The 17,254-nt window shown below is 38.9% G+C and overlaps 1 protein-coding gene across 1 annotated transcript in view; it reads right to left on the reverse strand.

Annotated features, from left to right (window-relative positions):
• Positions 1-5,473: 5,473 nt before the first annotated feature.
• Positions 5,474-17,254, reverse strand: part of COL1A2 (collagen type I alpha 2 chain) — a 32,820-nt gene continuing 21,039 nt past the window's right edge. The window contains exons 32-50 of the mRNA XM_054237308.2: positions 17,182-17,235; positions 16,437-16,490; positions 16,279-16,332; positions 16,080-16,187; positions 15,662-15,715; positions 14,767-14,820; positions 13,533-13,694; positions 12,239-12,346; positions 11,452-11,559; positions 11,012-11,065; positions 10,818-10,925; positions 10,624-10,677; positions 10,150-10,257; positions 9,621-9,674; positions 9,387-9,494; positions 8,799-9,057; positions 8,194-8,378; positions 7,277-7,519; positions 5,474-6,467 (exon numbers count right to left, since the gene is read on the reverse strand). Coding sequence (XP_054093283.1) covers positions 6,321-6,467; positions 7,277-7,519; positions 8,194-8,378; positions 8,799-9,057; positions 9,387-9,494; positions 9,621-9,674; positions 10,150-10,257; positions 10,624-10,677; positions 10,818-10,925; positions 11,012-11,065; positions 11,452-11,559; positions 12,239-12,346; positions 13,533-13,694; positions 14,767-14,820; positions 15,662-15,715; positions 16,080-16,187; positions 16,279-16,332; positions 16,437-16,490; positions 17,182-17,235 — 2,076 coding nt within the window. The 3' untranslated portion in view covers positions 5,474-6,320. The remainder of the gene's footprint in view (positions 6,468-7,276; positions 7,520-8,193; positions 8,379-8,798; positions 9,058-9,386; positions 9,495-9,620; positions 9,675-10,149; positions 10,258-10,623; positions 10,678-10,817; positions 10,926-11,011; positions 11,066-11,451; positions 11,560-12,238; positions 12,347-13,532; positions 13,695-14,766; positions 14,821-15,661; positions 15,716-16,079; positions 16,188-16,278; positions 16,333-16,436; positions 16,491-17,181; positions 17,236-17,254) is intronic.

Consider the following 17,254-nt stretch of genomic DNA (forward strand, 5'->3'; position numbering starts at 1 on the left):
GTTATTATTATCCCCATTTAACAGATTAGGAAATCGTGGACAGGATATAAATCCAGATAGCTCTGGATTCCTAAACCCTATTTTCTTTCTATCACACTCTCTTGTCTCTGTTCCATATAATCCACCCACCTGTTGCTTAAATCTTCAAAGATGCTCACTTATTTATCTTGGGGCAATATTTGTAGCATTGGACAGCTCTACTCACCCAAAAGTTCATTGTTTGCTTGAGCTTACGTTTTTCTCCTTGTGGCTTCCATTTATTGGCTCCATGGGAGAGTTATTAAAGATGGATCAGAGAGGGAGAGTAAAATAGTGAGTACTGAGAACATGAAGGTAGACCACTATGGAAGTTGAGGAGAAGGCTGTGTGTCTGGAGTTAAGAGGATATAAGCACAGGAAGCTGTTCTATTTTCTTCTTCTAAATTGGAATTTTCATTCTCCAATGGTATGCCTGCGGCACTGTTAAAGGACTGGGGTGTTCTATTATCTAGTCAGCAGGGGGAGCAGTGAACTCAAATGGACATTCTTTAGGGATAGAAAGGTCCATTCACTTGGCACAGTAGTTTATGAGTAGGTGTTCTTACTCCGCCTAGCGTTAATGGATTCCGTTTTTAATACATTGTTTATGTTTTCTTTCATCATTATTGTGGTTCATTAAACCGTTGGACACCAAGAGCAATACTCCACTACAAAAATATGTTCACTTCGCTAGTAAAATGCATTGTATACTTACGAATTTCTTTAAATTTATGGTGAATCTCAATTTTAAAGATAACTTTCTAGATTCCAGTAGAATTATTCATTTTGGCCCAAATTACTCCTATGTCTTGAGCTCAGAATAATAGGTTTGCTTTGGAGCAATCAGATGAAAAGATTTGGTTCTATGAGGTGATTTGAGGATCCCTGGGAAACAATTACAGTATCGTCCTCAAGATATTTTACAGTGCCAGGAGTTGCAATGCTTTTTAGGTTAAACTTTATCACTTTTAAAAATTAAAAAAATGAATACAGGCACACTTTACCTAAAAGGCATAGCTCAATTAATTGTCCCCCATTATTCTGTTTGTTTGTTCTTCTTTAAAAAGTTTCTGAAGACTGGTGCATTTTTATGTTGCAAAGTGCAAGAACAGGTCACAAGGTATATATCAAGCCTTGTTAAAGCATAGAACAGGGGACTCATACCAGAAAAGTGGAAGAATAAAAGACAAGCTGCAATTTAAATTTGGACTAATGCTGGTTGGTTCTCTCAAATCTTAAGATAGGAGAAGCATCACGTTCTGAAGTAAGATACTTAAGATGCGATATGAAAGTCATAGTTCAGGCTGGCCGTGGTGGCTCACACCTGTAATCCCAGCACTTTGGGAGGCTGAGATGGGTGGATCACCTGAGGTCAGGAGTTCGAGACCAGCCTGAACAACATGGTAAAACCCTGTCTCTACTAAAAACACAAAATTAGCTGGATGTGGTGGTACATGCCTGTAATCCCAGCTACTCAGGAGGATGAGGTAGGAGAACCACTTGAATCTAGGAGGCTGCAGTGAGCCAAGATTGTGTGTGGGCAATAAGAGCAAAACTCTGTCTCAAAAAAAGAAGAAAAAAAAAGAGAAAGTTATAGTTCAGAAAAGTCCAGGGCTTAATGATGTGGATAATACTTCTTTTGTGCAGTGGCTTATAACATCTTATTGGGACATGGACCCCTAGGAATATCTGAGTATCTGATGAAGGTTGTGGACTTTCTTCCAAGAAAAATGCAGATGCCTACAAAATGTATTTAACATTCGATTTCAGGAGTTCACTGATGCTTCTTTTCCCCTGAGGCCCATCAGGGATCCTTGTTTAGTACAACACTCTAAAATGGAAGGGGTGATGGTGCATGCATCCCAGGGGCATGCAGATTGATTGAATGATCCACTGGAGAGTGATGATCCACTCATAGACCCTTCTATTTGTATTTATTTTCTGTCTTTACACATTTTTTTTTTCTGTAGAGGTCTTATACTGCATATATTAGAACAATAATATATGCATAACATTTATATATAAATAAGTAAATTTGTTGTGAGAACTTAAATTTTTACTAATAAGGCATAACTCAAAATTTATAGAATACTAGTTTAGAGAGTTGTGCCAATTAAGTGTAAATTCTACACTTTCATCTTCCTAAATTAGAGGGCCAGTGATCAGAAAATAAATCAAGAGGTTACCAGCAGTGGTCAGGAAATTTTGGACCTAGTGATGACAAGTCCATTTGCCCATACTTTACTCAGCACTTTCACACATCTCTGGCTTGGTCCTCCCCGCAGTTCTGTGAGCTGATAGCTATGCTAATGGAAATCTCTAAGAGCAGGCATGTTAACTAAATTCTTAGATAACCTAAACAGACTTTCCCTAGGGCTCTGGACTAGTCAGTGGTAAAGCTGGTACTCATAACCTTGGCTGCTGACCACAAATTATGTGTTCATTTCACTGAACAGCAGGGATAAGTCAATCATTATAGGTTGTCTATGGCCCCATTGCTGCAGTTACTGGTGCTCCCTGAGGATATGGAGTTGTTGAATCCCTGGCTGATCCAGGCACAGGGATAGGAAACATATTTTAACTACTTGATTAGAGGGCTAGGAAGCTGAGCTAACAATTCAGTATTAGCTCTCTCCTGTTGGTACTGTAATACCAACATATTTCAAAACAGATAGAGGACTCTGGAAGGGTTTAGATACATCTATGTACAAAAAAGATTTACAATGGGTTATTAAATCGGAGTTCTGAGGCTGGCTTCACGAGAAGTGCCAACTGCTCTTTCTCTCAAATTTCCCTTGGTGCCACTGTCAAAGGCAAAGTACTCATCTAGATGGATTGTTGTTCTGACCCAGAATGACATTTCCAACTTTTCTTACATATAATCCAATTTCTGAGCTTCCTTTTCAGTGATATTAAGTTGAATAGCATAAAAAAGTCTTTTGGCATTAAAGATAATAAATGTGTTCAGCATTGCTCAGGTGTCTTTGCTCTTTGCCAGTGCATTAGCTGTATTGATTTTAGAATTTTAAATGACCCCTTTTACCAGACTTGATTAATATTCCCTCCCCAGATCTTGGCTACCTGCTTCTTCTCTCTTCCGTGTGCAACTTCTCCCCTACCACACTCCTACAAGTTAGAGGTGGCTGACCTTCACTCGACCAAGGGTCAAGAAATGTGAGGAGTATACTTTGGGCCCTGTGATCAGCCTCTAAAGAGCAGGCTGGTCGTGAAAGGGTCAAGCCTTCAGTGCATTGCTTTATGTCCAGATTGAGCCCAGGTCCTTGGAACATTCACAGTGGACCTCCTGGCTTGGTAAGTACCAGGCTGTTCTAATATGTGACTTCTAGAGAAGCAGCATTGAGCCAGAAAGAGAGCTTGAAGATGAAGTTAGATCTCTATCAACAAAGGTCAGTTCAATCCAAATATCAGTTACTGCATGACACAAAGATTAATTTCCTGAGACTTCCTCCAATTAATTAATGGTGTTCTCCGTTATCCTCAGAGGATATGTCACTTAAAATTCTGTTCACACATTATTTTATTCTATCTCTGGAATTGAGCTATGAGCTCCCTGACTCCCTGAAGATGCTGTGGCCTGGTAGAGCTTTGCACACCCTCCCAAAGGTCTCTCAGGGCGGCTGGTCCATGGTGGATGATGACCCTTAGGACAGGCTTGTCCTTCTCTTCAGGAAACAGGTGGGTGGGAGGTTGATGACTTCTTCCCTGGAGATGGCTACTCTTGAATCAGATTCTTTTCACTTGTTGACAGCTTATTTTCTCTCATAATATGTTAAGAGTAAATTTGTTGTAAATAATAATGTAGTATAACTACATTACTGCAAATTTGAAAATTTTAGGCCTAAAAATCATCCTTAACCTTCTACGCAAATGTGCCTACTCTCAGCATTTTTTTACGTGTATGTTTAACATATCCAATTGTAATGACTGCATTCACGAATAGATTTTCAAGATTAAAAATTCCATTCTAGGCACTTTTTCTTTTGTTCAGTCATCCTCATAAATGTTACTGGAATATCAAAATTTATTTCACTATCTGTCCTATTGTTATCTATTAGATATGCTGTAATTTGTTTCCTCATTGTTGTTTACTGGATATACCATAATTTGTTTCTTCATTGTTATTCATTAGGTGTACCATTATTTATTTGACATTTTCAGTTGTCTCACACTGATAATGATTAAGTGATTATTAAGTGAACATTGACTTAGGAAATCTGCTAATCAGATTCAGTTTGACAGAGGTCATTATTATTATTTAGCGTGGTTTTGGCCTCTACCTGGTACTCAATAAATGTGGTTTTTTTCTTTTGTTATAAGCCTGAGGGCATAGTTCATATTTGATCCAGAGACTTCTATTTTATCTTGTTTTCATGGTTATTTCAATTACCAATTTATAGGGAGTACCAGCATTCTGATCCCAGGAGTTTTCTTTATATGGTTGATCAGGTATATTGATTCCTTCTTGTCAGACATAGAATATTAGAGCTACTGTGGAAGTAACCTCATCAGGTGGTTCTTCATTTGGTGCATATCAGAATTTCACAAGATGCTTAAGAATACCAATTTCTTACTAAATCTGAATTTGGCAGATTAGGACCAGGAACCTGCATTTTGGTTAGTAGACCTTGCTAACTTTTTAGGGTTAATATTTCATTTTTACCATGTTCAGTCTTTTGCCTTTAAAACTAATTGAATCTTGAGATGACTTATAACACGAGGAAAATATTATAATCACAATTATGTTCTGCAACAGGAAATACGCTCTAAATGAATCTTAACATTTTACTTGACACATTACTATGTTTAAGTATATTAAAGATGTCATTGAAAGGTGCAGGGGAGGAAAATGAACTTGATTTGGCAGGTAGGTGTTCATGGTACTATTATCCACAACTGTCTATTCTGATTGACAGCACACACATTACCTCTTAACAGGCATTGTATTCCGTTGCCTCAGATTTAAGTGTATGGCATTTTTGCTGAATATTTGAAATTGTTTTAGTTCATAGTATTAATTGCTCATAGACCAACTTTCAACCACGATTACAAAGTGCTTAATATATAATAAACCAAAAGTTTCTGTAGACCTTTGATTATAGCAAAATTAGGCCAGCAATGCCATGTTACTTAAGTATTACATATTTTGAGTAGGGCAAATGTTTAATAGTGCTGAAAAGGATTTTTTTTTTTCATATTATAGCTGTGGAAACTGAAATGCAGAGGCTCAGAGTTTCAAGATCACTCAGCCACAAGGAACAGAGCCAGAATTGGAGTTCAGCTCTCCTGGGTCCTTGTTCTCTGCTCTTTCTACCACACCAAACTGCCCTTTTTGCATAATTTCTATCTAATCAGAGGCACTTGGTCTAATGACTGGTAGAGATGCATATTTATATTGCAAAGAGCATTGAAGCAAGGAATTTTACTCAATATGTTCTTTTGGAAAACCAAACATGCTTTATTTCTCTTTTTCACAATTTATTTAAACATCTCACATATACAAAATAGGTACAATTTAATTTTTCTGCTTGCCCAAGAAACAAAGCTTCTATGGAACCATAGATGAAGATGAAAATGAGACTGGCAAAGAACAAATGCTGAATTTGAAGAAGAGGACAACTTTGGGCAAATAATCTGCATACTGTTAATTGGGAATAATATGGAAAATATGAATGCTAAATCAACAAATTTTTAAAATACACCACATGATACAACTCAATACAGGAATATTTCTTCTTAAATTCTTCTAGCACCATCAACATTCTTCAAGTATCTGAAATACTATCAGTTAGCACCTTTGTATTATGAACAAAACAAAACAAGGACCTCAGTTCATCTCTGTCTAGGTCAGCACCTAACAATGTGGATCACACTCACAGGAAAGTGTTTTGAGGTAGTTTAAACCTTTGGAAGTTTGGGTTTTAAACTTCCCTCTGTGGAAGATATTCAAAAGCCACAAGTGGTGCAAATGCTCATGGTTTTTATTTTATTTTTCAATTTTTATTTTGGTTTTCTTACAAAGGTTGACATTTTCCACAACAGGTGTAAGAGTGTTAAAAAAATTCCAGATTTTGGGGGGAGCAGGGGAGGGAGTTAATGAAATTGTATTGCACAATGCTCTGATCAATCCTTCTTTTTTCTCTTTTGCCCACAATTTAAGCAAGTAGATGTGCAGAAGAAATGGAAGGATTCAGCTTTCAGTTAAAAAAAAAAGAAGAAGAAGAAACGGCAAAGAGAAACTTTTTTTCCCAATTTCTTTCTTTTTTAATTTAGGTTGAGTTTGTTTATTTGAAACAGACTGGGCCAATGTCCACAAAGAATTCCTGGTCAGCACCACCGATGTCCAAAGGTGCAATATCAAGGAAGGGCAGGCGAGATGGCTTATTTGTTTTGTATTCAATTATTGTCTTTCCCCATTCATTTGTCTTTTTCTGTTAAAAGAGAAGAAAATAGATACATAAAGCATCACTATTTCTGAATCTGATAACTTCTGAACCATAGACTTCATAAGAACCACATTTTGGCATACATCATTCTGAAGACTTCTGCCCCAGATCAACAAGTTAATCTTTGAAATAACAGTATCAAGGGTGTCTTTGGTGGGAGGGGCTCCCTATTTAACAAAAACAAAAACAAAAAAACCCTAACAACATTTCAACACACATTCCAAGTGACTTATTTCTACAGAGTCATTTTTACGATCGTTGTGTGTTCGTCCATCTATGTGTGTCTTTGGGAGTGGGACCTGGGTGGGTAGGCAGTATTGTGAACTTTAATTTTTCTTCCATTTATAGCATATTTTAGAGGAAGCATTAAAAGTTAAATGTAGGCCATACTAATAAATGAAATAAAATACACATAACTATAAATTATAGTTTAGGCCACTAAAGTCTCAAGAAGGTTTAGTTCTGGCATACATTACCTTTTAAAAAACTTATGCTGAAGGAAAAATAATGCATGGACATAGTATACATTTCATTATTTCAGAAGGCACTATCTGATCAGAAATACTCTGAGTTTTTCAACTGAATTTAAATACAAAATTAATATGTATAAATAAATATAAAATACATACAAAAACGGAATTTAGTTATGAAAAACACAAAATAAGTTAGGTCTCTTATTCTTCTGTTCATTTATCCCCTCACCATTAGGACCCCCTTAAGGGAGGCTCTAAGTTAGAACCGCCCCCATCTCTTCCCACTTCCCAAAGCTATTCCCATATTTCACTGTTACTTACAGAGCAGCCATCTACAAGAACAGTGTAAGTGAACCTGCTGTTGCCCTCAGCCACAAGTTCAACATCATTAGATCCTTGCAGAATGACAGCCTTTTTCAGGTTGCCAGTCTCCTCATCCATGTATGCGATGCTGTTCTTGCAGTGGTAGGTGATGTTCTGAGAGGCATAGTTGGCCAGCAGGCGCATGAAGGCAAGTTGGGTAGCCATTTCCTTGGAAGTCACTCCTTCTACATTATATTCAAACTACAGAAAATAAGATGAAATTCTGGTTAAGTGGAGAAGGACTCAGATACTAAGAGTCAAACTGAAAAAAAAAAAAAAAGATCTCAGGAAGAGTAGACTCAGATCCAAGCTTAGGAAAAGGGTACGTTTAAAAAAAACTTAATTCGCTTGTCTTTGAAACATCAGTTACCCAGATGAACATAAGACCTACTAGGCTGAGGCAAGGTCATCTAAAAAAGGTATTTGTTTCAATTAATCCTTTCTGAATATGCTTCTGTTTTAGAATAACAGAATGAGGAGGTAGAAATTCTGACATTTTTCTTTTACTATAATTTTGTAATTTATGGAATTCCAGTAGGCATTCAATAAAGTTGGTGAAAAGATTTGACTAAAAATTCAGAAAAGCTGCTCACATTTTGAAAATGCATATGCATGAGTGTGGGGTATATGCTAGCCAGTGCTCCTTCACACTAAATGACATTAGTCAGTTTTTGTGAATGATTATCAATTAAGTCAAATTTGAATAATAGCTTTGAATTATATGGATGTGTCCAATCAATCCATCTTCTATAGTGCAATCTAGGACAAAATGGAACCCAGGAAAAGAACAGGTTCTTTTAATAAGCCCATTTTTGTCAGAGATTAAAAGTCTTACCAAAATATTATTTAGCAGAAGTGTTTGTGGGATTCCTCACCTGGCTGCCACCATTGATGGTTTCTCCTAGCCAGACATGCTTCTTGTCCTTGGAGCTCCTATACCAGTTCTTGGCTGGGATGTTTTCAGGTTGGGCCCGGATACAGGTTTCGCCAGTAGAGAAATCACAATATACTTTGATAGCATCCATAGTGCATCCTTGGTTAGGGTCAATCCAGTAGTAACCTTTTAAGAAAATAACAATCAGATCATGAAAATTCTCACCGAGCAGAACATAGATTCTAATAATTACTAATGAAAGATACTGACTCTCATAAGTAACTTTTTTGGTTGTGCTCTTATATTGTCTACCCCACATTTAAGAGGAAGGGGGTGCCTATTTTTAAGATTATACAGTTCCTTCTCTCCCCACCTCCATGAAAAATCAAATTGGGGTACTTATTACTATGAAAAGTAAAAAAATACATTTTAAGAGAAACAAGGTTGGGTGCTGTTTGGGAGAAGACGATGCTTCATTAATTGGGTATGATTTCACATAGTGTAATCATTACCCAAATGCATTTTCACTCAAAATGTCAGTGGAAACTAATTTTGAAAAGCTCAATTTGTGAGAAGGGTCAGTCTGGTCCAGACATATTGACCTACCGCTGCTCCACTCTGGGTGGCTGAGTCTCAAGTCACGGCATGTGCGAGCTGGGTTCTTTCTGGAACCTTCAGGAGTAAGAAGGGTCTCAATCTGGTTGTTGAGAGACTTCAGAGTAGCATCAACTTCATAGTCCTTGGGTCTGAGAGAAGGTGCTGAGCGAGGCTGGTCAGCTCTGAAGAAGTCTCCATCGTAACCAAAGTCATAACCACCACCGCTTACACCTGGAGGCCCAGGAGGGCCAGGGGGACCAGGGGGGCCCTGCAAAGGTTCAAGTGAGAGAGGAGAGGCTTTGTATTTTGTTACACTGAGAGGCATCCATGGCAGTAGATTTTCAATTGAGCTTTATACGAAAGCATGTTCTAATAAGTAAAAAATAATCGAGTTCATGTAAATAAATAACGTGCTCCCAGACACACTTGCAGGGATGGGCTTAACAAGCCCATTGCATATAGACAATTTCCAGATATTTTAGAGGATATGTTGAAATCAGGCTAACTTTAATGTATTGCCATAGTTGTCTTGGTTTAGTTTGAAGGAAACATTCCTTAGGTCGGTGATGTTCTTTATTATTTCCAAATCATACTTACAGCAGGACCTTGGTGACCCTGAGGGCCTCGAATGCCAGCAGGTCCAACTGTGCCAGGATGTCCAGTGCGACCATCTTTCCCAGCAGGGCCAGAAGGACCAGCAGGGCCCTAAAGAAGACAGACACCAAGTGCATGTGAGCTGATGAATCCCACCAAGGGAGCAGCAGCCTGAGGCTCACTGCTCGCTTGAGCCTATGTTTCAGAGATGAACTGTCTTCTCTTGAATCTACCTACCCTAGGACCAGCAGGACCCACAGAGCCAGGAGCACCTTGATCACCATGGTGACCCTTTAAGGAGAGAACAGGAAAATCACACTTTCAGAGCACATGTCAAAGGATAGGCTTTTTTTGTCCAAATTGAATGAAAAACTTTAGTTTAAATGGACTCAAGATTGAGAAAATTGAAAATGTAAAGTGGGGCTCTTTTCTCCCATTATGTCTATTATATTCAATTATTTTTTTCACAAGCTATTTCAGTAGTGCAATATTAGTCATTCCTCTAATTATGTTTATTTTAAGTGGGGTTGAAGGACATCGTTGCCAGGAGATTTTAATATATGTATATTTCTATCTCCCTTAACCCTCACCTTTCATGTTGGGATGAAACAGCATTATCTCCAAGAGAGAGATGGAGTTAGCCAGAGAATGGGAAATGGATATGATATAGGCTATAGTGGAACAACAGCAGTGAAAATATGAAGATTCTTTCCAGCTGAAGGCCCTCAGGGTCGGTTTATATGTGAGATGGCTACAGTTTACTTACAGCAAGACCAGGCAGACCCTGCAATCCATTGTGTCCCTTTAAGCCAGGAAGACCTCTGGGCCCTTTATCACCAGGCTCTCCCTTATCACCACGAATGCCTTGTGGGCCCTATAAAGAAAGAGAAGGATGCATAAGACTTACCTTAAAAAAAAATGACACTCACTTCGCCACAAATACTGCTTAATTCATTTACAAATGTAACTCAGGACATGTAAAGGTATAGCTGGGCCCTCACTTCTGCTGGTAATCTGCTTTAGTTGAGCTGTCTGTAAAGTGGCTAGATCCTTGTAATTGTTTAATGCAAACAAGCAGAAGAGGCTTAAGCTAGCTCAAGTTATTTGTATCAGTTCTCAGCATGGACTAAAAATTTTTCGAAATATTAAGTCTAGCTGATATATTATTTATTTTCTTAATAGATGTTTTGGACTGATTCTCCCTAAATGTTAGTTTTGTAAATCTTCACCATGTACATACACTAGGACCTCTTGGACCAACAGCACCAGCAGGACCAACAGGACCAGAAGGACCCTGTGAAATGGAAAAGAAAAACACAACTCAGCCAGGCCCAAGATTCCCCTCCCCACTTCCCTACCATCCCCAAGTGTGAGGAAGTCAGAAGTGAAACCCACAAGAATGCTGCACTGAGGGACTGGTATTCTCAAACTTACAGTTTCACCACGGTTTCCATGTTTGCCAGCAGGACCCACGGGGCCATGAGGACCAGGTGCACCTGCAGCGCCAACTGGACCAATGTTGCCAGGGTAACCACGCTCTCCCTACCAAAGGCAAAATGAAGCTTAGCATCAATCTGGCTTGTATTTTAATCACTGTTGGATTAGAGAAAGATGAAAAGTGTACTGACCTTGTGTCCAGGTTGACCATCGCGACCTGGGGGACCATCATTCCCAGGATTGCCCTGTGACAACACCACACAAATTCAGGCTCTTAGGGAGGCTCTGCTACCTACCAGCCCCTATGTCTTGGCTACTCTGTGTTAATCACTTCCAGTGCTCTGTAGCAAACTGTCTTTCAGACTGCTAAAACTAGGGATACAAATCTGCCAACCTAGATATTTTTTAAAGATGTTTTAAATACTTGGGCCCAATTTTTCAGTGTGCTAGTTAAAAGCTCATTTTTTGGCCTAAGCAGTTTTTTATATTTTCAATACTAGGTGTAGATATTATGGAGAAACTGACCATTTTGTTCAGAAATTTGGAACAAGAGAACCTCAGCTCAGGACATAAAGTTTCACACAATGAAATCCTGCTAGGTTTTACTTTACAAACCAAGTGTTGGACTCACATCACGACCAGCTTCACCAGGAGCGCCATTGACTCCAGGACTACCCACAGCACCAGGGGGACCACGAGCTCCAGGAGGGCCAGCAATGCCAAGAGGACCAGGTTCACCCTAAACAGGCAGAGAAGATAAAATGACATTCCTCTCATTGGATGGAATGCTAACCCCTGGACCCACCTCCAAAACAACACTACTCAGGAGATTCTAGTTTGAAGAAAGAAGGTAAATTGAATGTGAATGGGCCACACAATTACAAGAAGTATCATTAGTGTTATCCCTGTCCTCCTCCTCTACACGTAGATGGCCAGCTTTATGTAATCATAAGATGTTGCTCTGTAAAAAGTGAGCCTCGTGTCTTTCAGTATCCCGAATGAAATGAATTCATAAAGTTGGTAGAGTTTATGGAGATGAGATGGTTTTTAGTTGTTGTCATGTATAAGGTTTAATGGAATGATTCAGAACTTTCAGAGTTTCATTCTTCCTACAGGATAAATGATGCCAGCATTTCATATTACAGAGGAGTAAATGCAATTAGAAATTGTGTCATTCTTAAGCACGTAGAAGGAACAAAAATTATTCTGCATAATTTTAAGCTGTGTCTTTATAGTATGTGTCTAAGTAAGGTGGTATTAAAGCTTCTTAGATAAGTGACATGTGATCTGTATAAAGAAAATGCCATGAATAAAAATCTTAAGTGAAGTTATTCAGTGATCAATCTGTCACATTTGAAGTAGCAGCTTTTAAAATCTTTTCTTATGTTAATGTAGTCAGAATGGTGTCAAGCACTCACCACAGCACCAGCAACACCTGGCAGACCACGTTCACCTCTCGAGCCAGGCAGACCCAGAATACCAGGAGCACCAAGAAGACCCTGAGGACCTGGAGTACCTGGAGGTCCCTAAACAAAGAAAAAATACCGAGTGAGTAAGAAAAAATATGAGTAAGACCCTAGGTGATAACACAGGTTGGCTTGAAGATTGTGAGAATAAACTGTCTTCAGCTTAGAAAAAGGCTAATAACCTCCTATTACTAGGACATGTACTTGGATATCTTTTCTCTAATGTTGACAGTGAGTTTACATCTTGGCATGTATACTTTTGTATCTGGTTCATCCTTGAGACCAACGGCACAACATTTAAAAATATGTGGTTAAGATGAATAAAGACACTTGGGGTGGTGGAATAGAGTTTTTATAGCCTCTAGGCAGGGAAACAAATAAAAAAGTATTTTAAATTATTATGGATACATAATAGTTGTACATAGTTGGGGGGGTGTTCCTTGAAAAACTAAAAATAGAACTACCATAAGATCCAGCAATCCCACTGCTAGGTATATACACAAAAGACAGAAAATAAGGCTGGATGTGGTGGCTTACTTCTGTAATCCCAGCACTTTGGGAGGCTAAGATGGGTGGATCACCTGAGGTCAGGAGATCAAGACCAGTCTGACCAATATGGTGAAACCCCATCTTTACTAAAAATACAAAAATTCGCCAGGCGTAGTGGTGTGTGCCTGTAGTCCCAGATACTTGGGAGGCTGAGACAGGAGAATTGCTTGAACCAGGGAGGTGGAAGTTGTAGTGAGTCGAGATCGCGCCACCTGGGTGACAGGGAAACTTCATCTCAAAACAAAGGAAAGGAAATCAGTATATTGAAGGGACACAAATTTTGACCTTGGCCTCTAAGGTTTAATAAGGTCACCTTTCAGATTAATGTTAATACTGACCAATGTATGTTTAAGAAATTGGTAGCCTACTGAGATTGATTAATTTTTATAGTAGGACAACCACAGCAATGGGAATCTGTTCTAATCTTAGTACCGGTAAGGTGCTCTCAATAGCTTAAAGAGCTGTTGTGATAAAACTGTGAGTTCCCTCATTTATTGTCTTCCCAATTTTGTGCTTTCTGAGAATTTGTGGAAGCCACAGCTCCTCAGTGTGACTGGATAGATTTCCTGGCTCAACTGAGCTCTGCTTGAAAGCCTAGAATACTCATCAACAAATAGATGCCATTTGAAGATTTGTTTAGGGGCTTTATTTTAGTTCAACATAAGGTATTAAGAAAGAGGAGTTGGAAATCACTTACAGCAGTACCAGCCTCTCCAGAAGGACCCTTCTCACCAGCAAAGCCAGGGGGACCAACTGCACCTGTTTCTCCAGTTCGGCCAACTGGACCTTGGTCACCACGAGGACCACGAAGCCCTTCTTTTCCAGCAGGACCAGGGGGACCAGGAGGGCCAGAAATACCCTATGAGGAAATGTACAAGGTTATTTCCTTTCTGTTAAGCACCAGAGATCTGGAAGAGAGCAGCAGAGATTCTAGATCTTAAGATGCAAACAATGTGAGGCAATAAAATAATACCCCAGTCATTTGGGGAAAATATTTGGAGTTTTTAACATTTTTTCTTGCAGAAAGAAGCAAAGAAGCAACTCCTGTCTTCCTTTATGAGGCTGTAACAAAGCATATTATGGAGGAGAGACTGGTAAATGTCTGTGAGGAAAAACATCATGCCACTGAGACTCTGGCATATTGGAATCAGAACTATGTAGAATGATAAGAGTTAATGATAAATGAATGGGACTCTGAGTTTCGAAGGACTCTTCCTTTTCTCTCTTTCTTTCCTTCTTTCCTTCTTTCTTTCTTTCTTTCTTTCTTTCTTTCTTTCTTTCTTTCTTTTTCTTTCTTTCTTTCATTCTTCTTTCTTTCAGAAAGCCAATATGGGCATTTCGTTCATAATTGAGGAATCACACATGCTTTTTAACTAGGTTTAATTAAATGCCTACAGGGAATGAAGATTTTTCTGTTATGAACCTGTAAAAAGGATTCCAAGAAATCAACATGTTTGCTATTTTTCTTTCCCTGAAACCTTAACCGGAAGACTTAATCCTTGGTAATTAATTAAATTTTCTGGAGTCCTGACAGGAGAGTCTGAATCAGAATTAAATTAGAGACCAAACCACCTTTAAATTCAGGAACAATTATACCTTAACAATGGAGGCAGAATGTTTGCCATAAAGGGTAATTAGATATAGAAATATCTGATATGTGACTAAAACTGTTCATGTTTTTTTCAAAGAGACCATGCCCCTGAAAAGGGACTGGTGTTCACATGAATAAAAGCCTCTTAAACTGATACTATAAAATATAACTTGTGATGGTTTTACCTTAATGGTTCAGAAAAAAACTGATTTCACACCAGGAGAGAAATAGCAAATAATAGTGATGTGTTTTCATGAATAGTTTCTTACCAGTTTCCTACCAGAAGCCAGGCCTTTTGGCTAGAGTAAATGAAGACACATGTTTGGAGTGATTTACTTACAGAGGGTCCTGGGGGACCAGTCCGTCCAGCAGCACCAGGGAAACCAGTCATACCCTACGAGCCAAGCACATTAGAATTCCACAGTCAATATCAACTCCAAGAAGTTGGGTAAGATGGAAATTTCATTTTTTTTTTTTTGGAAAACCAGTACACATGACCAGGGATAGACCAAGGGGTAAGAGGTAGGCAGCTTTATATAGGGTATTACTCAGTCCGGACCGGAGGGCCCTCCTTCTCCACACATCTTCCTTACCAGCATGCCACCAGTTGCAATGCCCATATTTTGCATTAAGGTTTTGATAGCCCTTTCTAAAATGCTGACATATTATCTTACGGTTGTAAAGGCATGAAGATAAGACACTATGTCATTATTATATATGAATGTGCATACATTAATAACTATATTAACCACCTGGCCGAGTGGTAAGGAAATGGACACTTAGTAAGTAATGATGTTCATGGAGGAAAGAATAACAAATGACCTAAAACATTCAGCACTGTCCAGTGAGAGAAGAAGTCAGTAAAGTCCATTTTTGGAGAGCTCTGGGTCTCTAGAGAATTGTTGTGATAGCATTATCTGCAAAAGGGAAGGACGTAGTCAGACAGAAGGAGGGACATATTAAGACACAGATGAAGGGAACCAAAGAAATAGTCTTTCCTATTTCACAATTAAACTGTCTAGGGTCCACCTTGGTTATTACTTCCAGTTAGGTGATAGCAACATATACTGGGTTCAAATTAACATCAATATTGAAATTGCCCCGAATAGAACGAACTTGAATCTCAAAAGTTTCCTCATGGTAGTCCAAATTTAGCAAGAATTTCAAAACTTTCAATTTGTCCTTAATAGATCCTGAAGAAAGAAAAGTGGTCAGAGTCCACTGTAAATACTCACAGGGGGACCTCCATCACCACGACTTCCAGCAGGACCGGGGGGACCATTTGGACCCTAAATGCAAACAAAAAGATGGGGTTAAATCACACACAAACCCTTATAAATGTTAATCTTTTCTTCAAAGGGATCATTCCTGCATCTCTTAGAAGAAAATGTAGAAATAAAAAATGACTATCTGTCAGAATGTTCTTCAATATTACCACCCTTACGAGGTTATTAGAGAATTAAAATAAAACAACATTTATGGAACATTTATACATTATAAAACAGTGTGCAAATGTTAATCCTTCCTTTATTTGTCATCTTCTATCTGGTATATTCCCTGTTGTATAGTAGGCGCTTCACAGATGTATGTTTAGTTGTAAGATCTAATGGGTAGCTACACAGGATGTGTGGACCATCAGTGAATTCAACTTACAGATGGGCCAGCAGCTCCAACGGGGCCTGTGGGCCCAACAACACCATTTTCACCCTTAGGCCCTTTGGCTCCTCTTTCTCCTTTAGCACCTGGTTGACCAGCAGCACCCTGATGGAAGAAAATAGGGTCTGGTATTCCAACCCACTCTACTTCCCAACTTAGGATATTTTCAGATTGATCTTCATTATGTGATACTCACAGCGGGACCAGCAAATCCATTGGGGCCAGCAGGACCAACCTCACCACGTTCACCCTAGGTGGGAGAATAGATTTTAAAATGTCTTAGCAATCCTAGATTCATCAATGTCTAAACATTATTAGGTATGGGTATCCAAAATGACCAAGGTTCTTACTTACAGGGCTTCCCCGAGGACCAGCAGGACCAGCAGGACCAGCAGCACCAGCTTCTCCCTATAATGGGACCAAAGATGAGTCTGTTAATGTGCCTGACATGGATGCTTGAAGACTTGAGAGGGAGAGAGAACAGTGGTGGACAGTGGGCTATTGTCAGAGTCTGTATCTGCCTTGGGAGAGATAACCAATGCACATCTCACAGAGTAAAATGAAGTGGATTTTTACTTAATGCTATATTCATTTTGGGGGTTAAGTGGTATTGGTTGTACACTTCAAAAAACACTATAAATCAGTGCCCACAATACCAGGAGGAGGACATTTTAATTTTTAGATGGACACGGGGCTAATCTATTTGCTACAAGCTTTGCAATACAATAAATAAGATCTATTTTAAGTGGACTGTTCAATGTGAAATGGGCACACTATGTATTTTATTGATTTTTTTTGAACAATTGAAGGCTTTGAGAAGCCCCAGTGCATTAGGATATTGTTAATAGATAACATGGAAAGACTTTAAAACAAATGATAGGGATTAGTGTATAGATCAGATAGCTGGCACATCTATAGGAAGAGAAAAATAACTTGAAACACAAAGCATTTGTTTCCTGCTGCTCTATCACAACAACTAGGCTTTTAAATAGGTAGGTTTTATACCAAGCCATAAAAATGAATTGCCAGGGCTCTTTGGGACTAGGGAAGGCAGGAAATTTTAGATATTGTTGCTGGCTCAGTGAAAATGCATGCTTACCCGGTCACCTGTGGCTCCAGCAGGACCAGGGGCACCTACAGCACCAGGAGCACCCTATACCAAAAAGGAAACA

The sequence above is a fragment of the Callithrix jacchus genome, chromosome 11, assembly GCF_049354715.1.
Source record: "Callithrix jacchus isolate 240 chromosome 11, calJac240_pri, whole genome shotgun sequence".
NCBI lineage: Eukaryota > Metazoa > Chordata > Mammalia > Primates > Cebidae > Callithrix > Callithrix jacchus.